Genomic DNA, 16,372 nt, shown 5'->3' with positions numbered 1-16,372 from the left:
GCTGTCTTAAGGTATTCTGTTTTAGAGTCATTTGTTACACAGCAATGGGTAACTCACACCCATACTGGGAAGATGGGTAGCAGTCAAATATAAACTATAAAATTACATCATGAAATAGCTATAGAAACATGTGTTCTCAAAATATAAAGAAAATACACAATACAAAAGTCTAAAGTAGTCAGCTGCCTCTGGCCAGCAGAACTGGGTAAGGGGAAAGATGGGGTTTTTCTACTGTTACAATCTTAGTAGAACTCTGGCTTTTTAAACTATAAAAACACTTGTAAACTGAGTAACAGTTAAAGAGAAAATTATACCACATTAACTGTTCACGCTTATGCATCCAAACAAATTTCTACTTTGCAGCCATCTTTTGGACACTGTAAGGATTCTTTTTTTTTTTTTTTTTAAGATTTTATTTTTAAGTAATCTCTCCACCACCTAACGTGGGGCTCGAACTTACAAGCCCGAGATCAAGAGTGTCATACTCCAATGACAGAGCCAGTCAGGCCCCCCGGACACGCTGAGGATTCCTAACACAAGGTGTAGATGGAGTAACACAGGAGGAGGTAGAGCTCGTGTGGGCATTTTAGAGCAGGGGTTCGAAAATCTGCTAATGAAACTGATGATGGTACCTTTTAGGAATCTTTTCGGGTAATGTCTTCCATGTGCTCATTCTTCCATGGAATGTACCAGAGCATAAAATAAATGTCAGCCTACTCAGACCAGACTCCACTTTACCTGCACAACTGCTAATAGTTCAATAAATGGTTTCAGTAAATAAAGCGTTCCAGAAACAGATCCACTGTGGGACACTCAAGGCATGGCTACTCGCTCGCTATTCAGTAGGACTTGGCACGAACCCAGAGTGTGATTTAAAGCGAAACCCCATTGAGGCTGACTGTTTGCTAAGAGTTTTTCTTCAGAATCCTCTGTCTGAAATGATTCCGGCAAGAATATTCTATGGGAATCACACCCCCGTGCGCCCCAAAGCTCAGGTATCGTTAAGGGAACGTATTCTAAACCCTCCCATTTTACAGATGAGGAAAGTGAGGCCCAGAGCCAAAGAAATGCACCTGGCTTTCCCGGTGGGCAAGAAACAGCGTCTGCAAAAGCAGCCAGAGGAACACTCTCACATTATACATACATCTATTTTTATGACACACGGGGATGGTGGGAAGTGAGAGCGACCAACATTAGGTGACTGGCCACCTTCTCCCTTTTCCTTTCAACTAGCCTCCCTTGCCCCTGGAGACCAATACACTCTGATCACTGCAAAGTTAGAGCCATCACATCCTTCTGTCTTCGTTTGCTTTTTCTCCCGGTTTAGCCACTCGTCTTCCCTCGGTTTTGCTGGCAGCAGTTACAACTGCAGTATCGAGGATTCTGGAGGATTCTGCAACAGTCCATTTTTGTCTTGTTCTTTTTTGTTGTTGTTTTTTGTTTTTAATCTGCTAAATGGATAGATTTAGAACACTATAGCCAAAAAGATAAAGGAGAATTTTTAATCCAAAAATTATAGGTGCTCCTCACTGTAGGCACTCAGGGCCCTTCCAGAAGACCTGAATCAACACAGGATTTTGTATGAACCAAATGCTCCTCTTGTTGGCTTCTCATGGGGGATTACCAAGGCGTGTAGCTTCTCATGTGCTTTCTTAGTCAAGGGCTGTCATTCAAGAGGCTTTTCATTAATCAAGTAACCAAAACACAAGAAGAAGTTCGTGTGCACAGAAGAAAGGCTTCGGCCTTAATGTTCTGGGTTCTAATCAAGCATATGATGCTTACCAACTGGCCTAGCACTCCTACTACCCTCTTTGTCACTTTTCATTAATTATGAGAATGAAATAAATAGGGCAATGACATCGAACACTGAACCATACAAGCTGAAGCTGCCAGAAGTTGTGGACAGAACACTAATTTAGACTCCCTGACAATCCCCTAATATTCCCTTGTAAACACGGGACGACAATTCCTACTTTCCAAAACGTGCAACAGTTTGCACTGAGCAAATATACGGTCCGTGGCAGAGTATCGGCATCTTTCTTGGGTAACGTGTAGCGTAAAAGCCCAGATCTACTGATCAGGAGTGTTCCAGGTGGGAGTCAGATGTGGGGGGGGGAAGAGCAGAACTTATCAGTGAGTCAGAACGCAGAGCCCAGGGCATGTGGGTTAGCTGCCAGGCCTGAATTATTCTCCAGAAGAGGAACCCAGTGTGGTCCAGCCCACCTTCTTCTGAAACCTTGACGTAAGCCTACGTGGCTCATTAGACCCTTCCCAAGCCATCACTGAAGCTCCTGGAGGCTCTGTGGTACTTGATTCTCCTTTAGACCCTGTCTTAATTTCCACTTGACTCATAAATTCCCCACACTTTATTTTCCTCCCTTTGGCAAAATGAAGACGGGGACGCTAACCACAGCCTCAAATACTTAGCAGTCACACTCAACATCTCATGCTTGGTTGAAATTCCACACTTGGAAATGTGCTACTGCAAGAACCTGCAATCTTGGGATGACTGGTAGGACGGATGATATTCATTTCAAGAAGATACCTAATTCACAAGTCAGATATAAAGGGAGATGTCCTAGAGGCCATACGCTTTGGATTCTCTAGTAACTGACCAAGGATTTTGTGGTCAATGCTTTCCTTCTGAATCACTCAAGATGAATATGCAGTCAATATAACAGTAAGTAGCTCACTGCATTCTGCTTCTTTGAAAGCTCACCCTCCATTCCCCTAATCCTCCTGGGGTCTTTTGTCCCACTATCAACTTAGATCTTAACCACCCCCCCCCTTTTTTTTAGAACTCCCAGGAACATGATATAGCCTTCTGGTCACCCTACCAAGCAGATGTTTTATGGAAGAGACAAGTTCAATATAAGGAAGGCTGTCATCATTCCAGTCTATGGCCTCCAAACTTGTCTGCCCTTGCGTCTTCAAAGACTCATCCTTGAGCTCAAAGCACTTCTCAGTGTGCCGTGACTGCAGCCAGCTTGGTTCCAGGCTCAGAGCCCAAAGCCAAGGCCTCCAACCCAATTTACAGTTCTTCTGTGCTTCCAGTATGTTTTGGTAAGAAATCATATTAGAGCAGCTCACTGTGAGGACTGCCTGGGCTTGGCTTCTCATATTCCGAAAAGCTATGAGGTATTCTCCAGAAGTTGAGGAACACAGTGGAAAGCAGTCTTTGTTGGTTCTCTCTAAACAAATTGGTCTCTGTGGCTCCTCGAGCAAAGTAAGACATACTCAATGTGTCTCAGTCAGCTCTTTCAAAGTGACTGACTTCGAAAGTCGTCTGTTGACGTCGGTATCAAGAAGACATATACATGACACCATACACAGCGTGCAAATGTACAAGTGAGTCCCTGAAGAGCTGGCAGGAGACCAGTGGCCCACGGAGCCGAAGGAACATGTGGCATTGCCTCTGACGGACGGGAAGGGCTTGGCCATTTCTGCTCTTGTTATGAAATATGCAGTCAAAAACAACATTTTGGGTATTTGTGTAAAAATATTTGGTGAATATTAAATTCAAAAAAACATCTCACTCTATAAGCCGAATTAAGTTCCCACATTTCAGTCAAAACCTCAAACTGACAAGCAAATGTTTATTTGCCTTTTAGCATATTTTTAAAATAATTGGTTCTATTCATACACACCCGTGCGCATGCATGCACACACACACACACAGACTTAAAATCTAGGAAAGGCTGATCACGGGAGGTACACACTTACACACTGGAAACCCAGAAAGGACACACAGCCATTTTATTCAGGTTGCCTGTGCCTCAATTTCTCCACCAGAGTAACAGACTCATGATGGGAGTCTTCCACATAAACGAGAAGAGGCTAATTAGATGATGTTGGCAGAGCCACGTAGAGTTCCCCGGGCAAAAGCGTTCGATTGTTGAGACATGCCAGATGTGTCATGTGTCGTGTAAAGAAAGCCGCCGCACTTCTAACGCCCAAGGAATGAAAACACTATGATGAAAACACATACTCGAGTCAGAAGGCTTCATTTGAAATGAAGACCATACATGGGTGGGGCATGTTTATAACTGTCCCATTTCCTATTCACTTACAAGCAATTATCGAATGGGCGCCAAGGGGCCGGCCTAACCCCCATCACGTCTTGGGTCTTCTCTGATGGTGTTAAACCAGACTTGGCTCGATGCTCTGTAATTGTGCCCACGAGCCTAATTCCTCAACCTTCTTTGCTGAGAATGCTTTTTGCAACCTCTGACAGGCCTTCCCTGTGTCACAGCTTACTTTCCTTTTAGCCAATGGTATTTGAGGACAGAAGGGCTGGGGAAGGGTACATGTGAGAGCACTTTAGTAGACACCATTTTCAAAAGGACCTGGACAGTCCCCGCGGTGGCAGCGACAGAGGGAGCAGCGAGGGAAGAGGCTAGGGGAAAAGGGTGGACNNNGGCGGGGGGGGGGGGCACCAAATGATACATTATCAACAAATCACAAGTGCAAAGGTTTTCTGTAAAGATCCCTCCTTAGTCTGTCCTTATTCTGAAGGAGCAGAACCCAAAATATGTTTGCAGAGACAGAAACAGGAGTGGCTGAGACCGCTCCTCGTTCAGAATGGATGCCTGACAGACCAATTTTTGCCCCTGGGTGTTTGAATGCCTCACACCTGGAAGTCAAGTACAATTTACCAGTATTACATTTCGGGAAAGCAAGGAAGCAATCAACAGGTATTCCAGTGTGTTAAAAATGTTTGTGTCCTTTGGGGTGCCTGGGCGGCGCAGTCGTTAAGCGTCTGCCTTCAGCTCAGGGCGTGATCCTGGCGTTATGGGATCGAGCCCCACATCAGGCTCCTCCGCTATGAGCCCACTTCTTCCTCTCCCACTCCCCCTGCTTGTGTTCCCTCTCTCGCTGGCTGTCTCTATCTCTGACGAATAAATAAACAAAATCTTTAAAAAAAAAAAAAAAAGTTTGTGTCCTTTGACTGGGTGATTGTGTCTTGAAAGCTCACCCTAGAATAGTAACTGCAAATTCATAAAACAGTACAAACACTTCATGTAGTGTGATATTATTTAAGAAGCTGAAGGCAATGTAAATATCCAGCCTTAGAGGAATCTGAATCAAATTTGCATCCATTCCATAAAATGTTTTATATCAACAGAAAATGCATCTTTAGAAAATGTTTTAATAACATCAGAAATGCTTATGTTTTAATGTTACAATTAAAAGAAAAAGCAGTATTCAAAACCCTATCTACCAAATGCTGTCAACTACGTTTAAAAAAAATGTGTATTTAAAAAGCAAAAAAAAGAAGTAAACCAACAAATTAAAGTGGATGCCTGAATAGGGAGATTATAGATGATGGTTTTTTCTTCTACCTTTTAGGTGTTTTCTGCCCCGCGGATATCCTCAAATGGCCAGGTATTCCTTCTATCATCAGAAGATTAAAACCATATTGAGGATACCAATGACAGAAGGGAAAAAGCAAACCAAATTATCGTTTCCCCCTGTTTTGGAGACTGGTCTAGGAAGAGCAAGGCTGGGAGGTGAATTTTAATACGGCGTCATCAGATTTTATAATGGCTCCCCCCCACACCAAAAAAAAAAAAATCAGCAACAAAGTAGATTTCTGGAGCAGTATTTTCCAGATTGTCTAGGCCAAACTTAATTCAAAAGTAACATATTCTTGACTAGAAAGCTATACTACGCAAACTTAAACAGGTATCAAGACCATATCACTTTGTTCCGCAAATTTATTCAACATTCAACAAATATGTATGGCACACTGACGCTGTGCCAGGCGCTGGGGATCCAACAGTGAACAAAACAGATGGGATCTGTGGACTAAGGAAGCTTCCAGCTTAGTGGGGCAGAAAGGGATGGTTTGTATACATCAACCCAGCTGAAGCTGATTCACTTACTCCTGCCAAAATCAGATGCGAGCACTATAAAGAATTTCCTATCATTCTGGGCTTAAAAATAAAATAAAGTAAAAACTCCAATTATTATGTCACATCGTACTCCCTCTTTCCAAAGCACGCCTCGTGAAATACACAGGACCTTGTGCGGAGTGGAAATCCCAGGACTAGGTGTGAAGAGTGAGGGCTCCGCACGCCCAACGAGGTGTGCCACCTTGCACAGGTAAATCCCTTTCTAAGTCTCCTTCGTAAAACTACGGACGGTAACAGTTTACTTTGGATTGTGTTCTAGGGATTAAAGGAAATTATTACCTGGCAAGCAAGTCCAGCACAAGGCCCGGTACAAACACTCAACAAATCAACCCTTTCTCTCATCCATCAAATACACATAAAAACCATGAAGAGTCGAAGACAAAGATGCATCAGGTCAATGAAATGGGGCTTGCGGTAAGTAAGCGGTAGTGACTACGAAGGGGTACAGGGTTTCTTTCGGATCATAAAAATGTTCTAAAATTTACTGTGGTGATGGTTGGAGGACTCTTCACACATTAAAAGATACCCACTGAATTATATACTTTAAATGGGTGGACTGCATGCTGTGTGAATTATATCTCAATAAAGATGCTATAAAAAATCTATTTAAAAGTCAATGAAATACTTTTAATCAATATGCCCAGGTGGGCCAAAAGCTATTCTTTGTGGAGGGTATCTCCACCCTATAATTAGAAAATATATCTTCAGTTCATGGTCACTGCAATAGTAAGACGTCTTCAAGATTTTCTTACCAACTTCTTTATAGGGAAAAGATAAGCAAGGGAGGACAATGCTATACACACGAATCTTGTATGACAACTTCTTAAATCTTTTACTATACTCAAGTCCACAGAAAAGTTTAGCTCTACTCACAGAGTTCAGCTACAATGTCAACCAACCAAAAGGGGTAATGACAAAAGGCCTTAACAGAGTGAGTTTAAAGCTGACTGCTTCATTCCTTAACACCTAAGGTCACCACCAAACTACACACACAAATGACACAAAAGAAAATGTTTGGTCCAAAAACATGAAGCTGAACCCTACCTAAGAGCAGCTTATTTATTTCACACTGACAGGCAGTGATGTGACTATGGTATTGCTTTCCAGCAAACACACCATCACTCACCATATGCAAATGGTGGCCCCATCAGGAAAGCCTACAACCCGTAAGTCCAAGAGGAAAGCAAACCCAGGAAGACCACCCAGCCAAGCCCTCTCTTGGTCCCTTCCTTATACTCTCCCTTCATTCACAGATCTTTATGGACTACACATTATGAACACCTGGCCTCCATTTTTAATTTGTGATTTTTCTGTGAAACTGGTAACAGGAGTTTCCATAATCTTAAAAAACCAAATACTTTGATGTGTTTTATAATTATGTATAATATATATCCTTAAGCCAGGTTTATTTTATTAAAAACAAAAACAAAAAAAACAGAAACCCTTCACCATTGTACCCAGAATAATCAGCGGTAACCAAGATGGTATACGGTCCAGCAACTATACAAATATGGTTTTCTGCTTGGGCTGACTTCTTTTTTTTTTTTTTTTTTAAGATTTTTTATTTATTTATTCGACAGAGATAGAGACAGCCAGCAAGAGAGGGAACACAAGCAGGGAGAGTGGGAGAGGAAGAAGCAGGCTCATAGTGGAGGAGCCTGATGTGGGGCTCGATCCCATAACGCCGGGATCACGCCCTGAGCCGAAGTCAGACGCTTAACCGCTGTGCCACCCAGGCGCCCCTGCTTGGGTTGACTTCTGCATGTAAAAATAGGCGGTTTTTGTGCACTTTGGAAGGCCCATCCTTTGAGCTGCTCTGCCACCAATGGTGACAAATGTCAACTTTTCAGGGCAACCACCACTGCAAGACTGCCCAGGAGAGGGAGGGTCAAGTTTATGGCCAAAGCACAGAGTGGCACTAACCAGTAGTTCTTCCAGCCCTCTGAACCTCTGTGAGTTCACGCTGAAGATCAAGGCCGGATGCTCGTTCTTACTAGCACCCTGATTAACCGACTACGCTCACCTGCTCACAGACCGGGGAGGGGGGGCTGATTTACCTCCACTTAGCGCGTTACGGATAAGAGGGGCATGCTCGTTAGCAATCTTCAAGTTCCCCTGACTGCAGTTACAATCATCACTGCTGTGGCGGGTAACAAAATGCAGAAGCGAAAGTGGACATCTTACCTTGTGAGTCAAAGCTGAATTTATGAAATCACTGGGAAATACCTCAAGAAGTAATAACATTTCACTTAGTAAAAAAAAGTATTGCACCAATTCCATGCTCAGACACCGAAAACACAAAGTGAGCCTGGATTCATATTTAATCTCTTCTCAAATCAAAATTGAAAATGAAAGCTCTATTTCCAGTAAGAAGTTAGGCAAGTCAATACCACAGCCAGGCTAACAATACCGTATGTCAGATCCGCTGTCAATTTATAGAGATCATTTGCCTTTTAATGAATGAACTTGAAACCCCCTCTACCGCACAGGAGAAGCAGAAGACTTCAAGAGCGTCTCCAGGGGTTGAAAGAGAATCATTTACTTCCCCCCGATTCATTCCCTTTAAAACATTAATTCCCAAGATCGCAGTTCTTGGAAAACACACAGAACCTCCGATGAAGAACCTCATACAAAGAACCATTCTTCCTCTTACACCAGGTGGTAAGTCGTCTCTAAAAAAACCACACTTACTTTCATAAGCTGCCATTTGCATTTTCACCGTCCCCTCTGAAACCTCCCAGTAATGCTGCGAGTACAATCCTTTTCATTTGCTACTTTATTAACTTTCTTTAATACTCTGCGTTTCTGAGCTGTTTCAAAAATAATTCAGCAGAGACCCCCAGGGAAATGAAGCTTCCATGCCTGGCTCAATGGAGAATCAGATAGTAAGGTGCACCCCGTCATATTAATAAATTAGGAAGAGTAGTACCAATTAGTTGTTCATTAAGCCCCAAACCCTCTGTGAAGTCCAGGTTCAGGATCGAACGCTGGACCGTCTTTCTCACCAGGACGGTGATTGAAAATGACGCTCACCTGCCACCCTAGAGCACTGGGACAGACACTACCTATCCCGGGAAGTAAACAGGGCAGGGGTGTCTGTCCATTTTACACCCAAGAAAATGAGACAACAGCACAGTGACTTCCTCAAAGGGAAAAGGTAAAGCAGCTTGCAGAGGGTTAGGACATCCCCTCTTTCCCCTGCGACTGGGGTTCTCAACCTTGTTTGCACATCAGAATCCCCTGGGGAGCTTTGGAAAAAAAAAAACACCAACGCCAGGTCACCCAACCAGACCAAACTGCCATCCCAGACCAAGTAAACGCCTGGAAGTGGTGCCTGGGCATGTTTTTTAAACTCTCCAGGTGATTCAAAGGCACAGAGCTGAGAACGCCAGTCCTATAACCTATACATGTTTTAAAGGCCAAAGTAAATGACAGCTGTAACAACGAAGTATGTCCTCAAGTAAATATGATTTAATAAAAACCCAAAGGAAAATACACTCGTAAGCTCTAAAATGCCAAGTTCAACATGTACGTATTTACACATTCTGCTGTACCCACCATGTTTTTTCCGGGTTTGTCTCCCTCACCCCCAACCCCCAAAAGAGCAAATTTCCAAACAAATAACTATACAAAGGCATGTGCGTCCCAAATGTCAGGAATGAGATGCTAAGGAAATTCCTTCCAACATCTGAGAGCAATTTTGCACAAGACGTCACTGCTCCTATGCACTCACCTTAAAGAAGAGAGAGCAGAGCAGAAGAGCTAAACATCCAAATGCGGTAATAGTTTTTCTCTCCTATGAAGCGCACTCCGAAACCCACTAATTATTTCCAGAGCGAACTGCTCTCGTAACATGTTACTCCTGAGGACACTCTGGTCCTCAGGCAACCAGGACTCCACGTCCTGGCAGCGACACTAAAGGCAAAGTCTTTTTGGACTTTTCTGGACTTTTTCCACATGAGGAATTCCAAGCACAAGAAGCAATTAGTATTTAGTGGGGATTTCATACTGCTGTCTTGCTGGTGCCCACTACCTTTCAAAACAAATCATGAGAACGCTCAATATTCCCCCAAAGACTGCAGAGAGGAGCTCCTGAAATTTCTGGGATCTTAACCCAGACACACACACCCCCCTATGAATGCACATAACAAATCAGGTTTGTGAAAACCACTACCAGGTATACAATCACCTCAAAATGAAAATACCAGGGAAGAGATTTTTTTCAGCTCCGTCTCCAGGAAGTTAATCACAAGCAACTGGTACTTCCTAAGGGCCCGATCTGAAGCTTGTCGTTAGCGCAACCCCACAGCAGAAAACGACTGTGGCTTCCCTTCCCCTCCCCTTCTTCCCAAACCCATCCCTTTGCGCTCCGCCACATAACTGGCTCCAAATGTGTTTGTTCTGCTTCTCTCTTTGTTTTTCCCCAAAGGGAAAAATTAATGGTCAAGTGGGTTTAATTTTTAAATTGGTACAAGAGCTTTAAACACACTGTACTGGAGAAAAAAAAATGCAAATGGAACACTCTTGAAAATGGTTGCACATGAAACACACATCTTACGACCCGCGCCTTTGCGAAGGCGGGTTCTCGAATTCTGTGGAGGTCGGGAGTTGAGTTTATTCAGCAAGAATAACTCTATTAAGAGCTCTGGCTCCTTCTTGTCACCACAGTCAACATCCACACATTCCAAGTCCTGGAAACTGTGAGGCGGTAAAAAGGCTGGAGCTGCAGAAGGCTCCAGTCCTGCGTCTGCAAAGCACCCAAAGCGGCCAGTGCACCCCACCCCATGGGGGTGGGGGACACACCCACGGGACTCGGGGATCACAGCACACGGAGGCAGGTACACGGACTCGGGAGGCGGACCACTCAGAGAACACGGCGCTACTCTCGAGATGGTACGTGCATCGGGACCAAACAGAAGGAAGAAAAGAACGTACCAGTGACCCTGATAATACCACTGAGCTCTTTCACTGACGGCCCCCAGTTACTACAGTTGCTGAATACAACATTTTCTTTTTCCTAAGTAACCCGTCTTTCATTAGCAGCTCAGGTTCAAGTCAAAACCCAGCCGACTTCCAAGCCAAGTGAACGACTTACAGGCGTTCCAGAAAGTTTGTAGCTAATTTTACAACATCTGCCACCCAGTGAGGTTACACGGCAGGCACCCGGTCCTGTCTGACACAGGAATAAGTAAAATCGTGACAAGCAGTGAAGCGGAGGGCGCTAAGTCGTAGCTGAGACAGAAGTGCGAGGCGCCCCTTCACCCAGACGAGCACAGGGTTCAAGTGCAAGAAAATCTTTCTTCTGAGCTGATGCAAATTCAATCTTAGCCTTTCCAAATCTTTTTCTGTTCTACCACCTTAGTAACGTCTTGATTCCGTCTCTAAACTTTTCTCCCCAAGATACCAGTCGGACACCCTCAGCCACCACTTCTGCTCTCGGGAAAACCTGAGAAGGACCAAGTGTGGAGAACCCAAGGAGAGACAACAGGGCAGAAGACTGCGCCCCACGTGCACCCCACCCCTTGCACTGGAAGGCATCTCAACAGACAAGCCAGAGACGAAAATGTGAATTCCAGCTCCTCTTCCCCCAATTCCTCCCAATCTGGCTGCATCGCGCTGTTAAAGGTACAAAGAGGACGCAAGACACCCCACCCCCCCCAACCCCAAACACCAGACATTTCTAAAGCCAAAAGCGAATGTGAACTATCACTTTGGGTTGAGACACAAAAGAGCTCTTCCTATCTGCTCTTTTCATTCACCTTCTCTGGTTCCTTCTTCTGTAACGATTTTTCCTTACTGATGGTACCTATGAAATTTTGTTTCCAAATACAAAATATATCTTTCAACGGTATACTTAACGCAATATGCAGAATTCAAAGATTTTCCTATGGTTTTTTGCTTGTCTACCTTGGGACAGCGTGCGCTGTTTTCCGCCTTCTGACAATTACGCTGAGACGATCTGTCATCTGATTTTCATCTTTTTATGTATTTTGCTCTCCTGGGAGTTGCAGCCCTCAATTTCCCCCCTTGATACAGAGGGACCTAAACAGCAATTCTGAGTCTCAGCCCTTTCTAGTTACGCTCCTCCTTACCCTTACTCCTCTCCCAGCGGGCCATGATACCGACGCCTGTCCTCTTCCTTATCCTTGGCCAACCTCGCTTGGAGGGAAAGAAAGGGTTCTTCACTTTCCTTTGTTCGCCTGGGGCTCATTTCTTCCTCATTTTCTCTACTCCTCTCATTCCCCAGTGAGCAATGCAGGGCTCTCCTTGCTATTTGGTTTTTAATTACCCGTGGGCCTCTAAGGTCAATGACATCTGAAAGACACTGGACCAGGTAATCGTGCGCTATGAGATGTGGCCGGCCAGGGTTCGGATCCACGGTAGGTATGGTATACGCCACATTTACATTTCTAAGAGCAGTGGCAGATTAATCCTAACCCATTTCTCCTGTGACTATTGGATTACCCTGGCCAGGTAGGCTGCTGAGCTAAGGGGCAGGGAAGGCGCCATGTCGCCAGTCACAGAAATGAGTGGTTCAGCTGGGGCTTAAGCCTCTGACCTTGGGCTTCGTTATTAGCTCAGAGCACCAAGCAGCCACAGCCATACCAGGGCCACGGCCCTCGCTAAATGCAAGAAACAGAGCTCAATTCAGCAGGTCAATTTAAACCTCAACAACCCATGTCAAGACAAATAAGACAACTATGTCCAGACAGACAGATCGGTTGGCACAACGAGAAGAAAGTGAACTTGAGATCCGTCTGTCTTCCTAATTTCCACGATCCCTCTCAGGGCCAAGGGGAACCATCACCCTGCTTCCCAGCCTTCCCACGCTAGCGCCTAAACGCAGAGCCATTCCACGGACACCTCATTCACCCTGAACGTAAAAGCACCCGTGAACAAGAAAAGAGAAACACCGTTCTTATTTCAACAGAAATCCAGACGGTCTAAAAAGCCCTCCTCTTCCTCTCCACGCGCCACCGGACAAAGTCCCCTCGCGGGGGGCGTACAGAAACACATACATCATGGGGAAGAGGGCACGGGGAAATAGAGAAAAGTAAAGTGTATTTACCTTCTTCTGTTTCATGCCACACGATCCCTTCCAAATTCACACTGGTCCCAGGTTCACAGGGCCCCAGGCACTCTGGCTCTGTCACTACTCCAACTTCACACGTATTGACACCCACGGAACGAGTCCGAACCAAAAGCTGTTCGACTGGTGCTGCAATATTGGATGAAGACGGGGGAAAGTAGGAGGGCAGAATCTGAGGCGTGAGGCTGCTGGAAATCGGTGGCGGCGGCGCTGGCACTGTAAACAGGGGGTCAACCTGAAAGACAGACAGGCTTACTGCAGTGGCGCTGCATTCTCGGAGCTGTTTGCAATGCAATCTGTTTACATCACTTCTAGAATACATCACCGTTCCAAATTCCATTTGCAATTATAATACACTTCCAGGGTTTGCATGGTGCCAAAAGATAAAGTTGAAGAGAAATGAGCATCTGATTTTTTTTTTTTTCCCCATGCCAAACAAGGTCAACATCGGGGCTCTCGCTTCTGAAACGAGAGGCAGAACTTCAATGTCCTCATGTCACCGATGGACAATGGGTCAGCCTCAGGCAAGGTGCGTGAAATACGCTCTGCAAAATTAAGGCTCTTTCCCACCTGTAATGAAATCGTACCTCCAAAAGTACAATATTTTCCAAAGGAGGGGCTCCAATGAACACTGCAGATGCATCATTTGGACAGTTAAGCACAGGAGATGGACTAAAATTGTTTCCAAAGTACTTTATAAACCATAATGAATTAAATCACTGTGAAAATACATTAACTTACTCTGCTGAATATATAAAATACATAAACTTGATTATACACACTCAAACACATAAACTGGATATTATTAGCATGTATTAAGCATCAACTTTTTTTTTTTTTTTTAAGATTTTATTTATTTATGTGACAGAGAGACAGCCAGCGAGAGAGGGAACACAAGCAGGGGGAGTGGGAGAGGAAGAAGCAGGATCATAGCTGAGGAGCCTGATGTGGGACTCGATCCCGGAACGCCAGGATCACGCCCTGAGCCGAAGGCAGACACTTTAACAACTGCGCTACCCAGGCGCCCCTAAGCATCAACTCTTAATTAAGTTTTCTACTGCAAAGTTTAGCAGAATTCATATAAATGGGGAAATAAACGCCATGTGCCCAACATCAACAGAAACAGAGTTTCTCCAATGCACAGGTCTTTTAGCGGCTCGACCTGGAAAGATCCGTGATGAATCTGCCCGAATCCTGGGATAACCCCCTCTAAATCCCGGGAAATAGGAATGACAGCCAATGTAAGAGCTTACAGTGCAGTGGTATCTCGTCTGCACCCCTATCCTGGAGAACAGGAAAGGAGACCTTCACCACGAAGTGTCCAGGAGCCTGGCCACAATGAAACCAAAGGCTATGCCCATACTACGCAGGTCGATCGCCAGCCCACCCAGTCCTTCGTCAGACCCATTTTAAGCACTATTATGACTGTTAGAGAAGAGCTGGGGCCCTGCTGACAGGTGGTCAAACGCAAAAGAGCCAAACGCAAAGCCCATCGGCACCGTGACTCCACATTCGCTATGTCCCCGGTGGGACACACAGAGAGCGCCTACCTAGAAGGGAGGACTCCTTGCACACGCTAGCAGCTGGGCTAACGAGTCGTATGTGTGAAAAAGGACACATAGAAGTTTCTTCTGGCAAAACGCCACCTTAGTCTGTGGTTCCTGTATCCCAATTAACCTTCGTAAGAAATCAACACTTGGCTAGAACAGGGTCTTTGTTGTTTACACACACACACACACACACACACACACACACACACACAGAATGCATTTCAAGATAAACTGTAAGAGGAAGTGTGCTCCTGGTTCAACAGCTGAAGCAGTCATCTGTGTGGGCTCCTTGTTCATGTGACTGTAGGAACTATTTCTACAGTTTGCCTTTCACAAAAATGATAAACTGACTTCACTTGCCTGACTGATCCAAGACAGCGAGAACAGCCCTTCACCCATCTGCATGGTAAAGAAACTTAATTTCCTGCTCTCAGGGCTGCCATAAAACTTCTTTCGCTCCACCCTTTGTATTGTTCTGCATTCTTGATCACAGAGCCCAAGAAAGAAAAGCATGTAACGGCCCCAAAACCCCAGATCTGGTGATTTATGCTTTCGCGTAAATGCAGCTTAATGCGGATCAGAGTTCACCCTGATAGTTCCTATTTTAAAACTGAGCTGACAAATGGAGAAAGGGGTACTCAGGAAGGAAATTCAAGGGAGGGGGGAAAAAACCCATGCCACCTTGTAGTCTTTACTACAGCCATAAGATTGCGTGAGATAAGAACCGCTTTCCAGAATTTAAAAAAAAGGGGAGGGGAGGGCAAGGAAAATGATAAACTGGTTACTGTAGGTTATTATTTTTTTTTGCATGTTTGCCATCTTCTTAATTTGTATAGTTAGCTGTAAATTGACTATAATTGCTTGCTACATATATAAACGGAAAAGACAAAACAGAACAATATTCTCGAAATACTCTTTATATCCCTTGATCGACAGCCTACGTTAATTCCAAGAGAATAAACACGGCTTCGGTTGGATAAACGACAAAATGGGATGAAAGAAAAGGAGGTAAAGCATCCAAGAGCGCATTAATTCCTCGATTTGCGAGATCGGGATACAATGAGGCAAAGCCTACGATACCAAGTTATAAGGACAGGGCGTTGGACACTAGGATTTTGGCTCCAACTCTGACACTAATTAGCTTGTGACTTTGGGGAGGCACCTAACCTCTGCTGAACACCATTTTCCTCAACTGCAAAATGTAATCTCCAGCCTTCTACCGATGACAAATCCTATCACAACAGAATCTCTGGACTAAATCTCTATTTCAATATAACTCCAACTCTGAATATATCTGCAAAGGCACACATGCACAGACAGACAGACACACACACACACAGCCCTACTATTTGGGATATTTAAGAGAATCCAAACATCAAATTTCTAAAGAATCTAGAAGGCTTGAGGGGAGAGGCCATGGTACCCTGGGCCTACCACCAAGTGAACTGTGCTTATTTCTGTCCGCACAATCCAAATGTGCAATGGTAAGAGCCTCGTCACAGCACTTACAGAGGGGACCTTGGAGCCTTGTCCCCACACGTGTTAAAACAAGAAGCTAAGGTTCAGAGAATTTGACTATAAATATGAACTAATCATAAACAGTCCCCCCAAAGCGATAATAGGCTAACACTCTTAAACTCGATAGGAAAACTCAATAGGTAATACAGTGAAGACGTTCAACTCTTTGACTTTCATAATGAACTTCTGGTTTTCCCATGACACTGGCTTCCTCAAGAGAGCCCACAAGTTGCCATTCCTACAGGTACGTACGGAAATGTCACTACCAGTGAGAGAAGAAAGGGGAACTCTTTTCCCTT

At 44.5% G+C, this 16,372-nt stretch overlaps 1 protein-coding gene across 1 annotated transcript in view; it reads right to left on the bottom strand.

Moving 5' to 3' along the window:
- The window catches only part of ZNF608 (zinc finger protein 608), a 55,893-nt gene extending 42,557 nt beyond the window's left edge, over positions 1-13,336 (bottom strand). Inside the window, 1 exon segment of the mRNA XM_040622526.1 lies at positions 12,985-13,336. Coding sequence (XP_040478460.1) covers positions 12,985-13,327 — 343 coding nt within the window. The 5' untranslated portion in view covers positions 13,328-13,336.
- Positions 13,337-16,372: the final 3,036 nt, after the last annotated feature.

Source organism: Ursus maritimus, unplaced genomic scaffold (assembly GCF_017311325.1).
Source record: "Ursus maritimus isolate PB19 unplaced genomic scaffold, ASM1731132v1 scaffold_5, whole genome shotgun sequence".
In the NCBI taxonomy this organism is placed as follows: domain Eukaryota; kingdom Metazoa; phylum Chordata; class Mammalia; order Carnivora; family Ursidae; genus Ursus; species Ursus maritimus.
The sequence above is the reverse complement of the archived record's forward strand: the minus strand, read 5'-3'. Positions and strand labels throughout refer to the sequence as shown.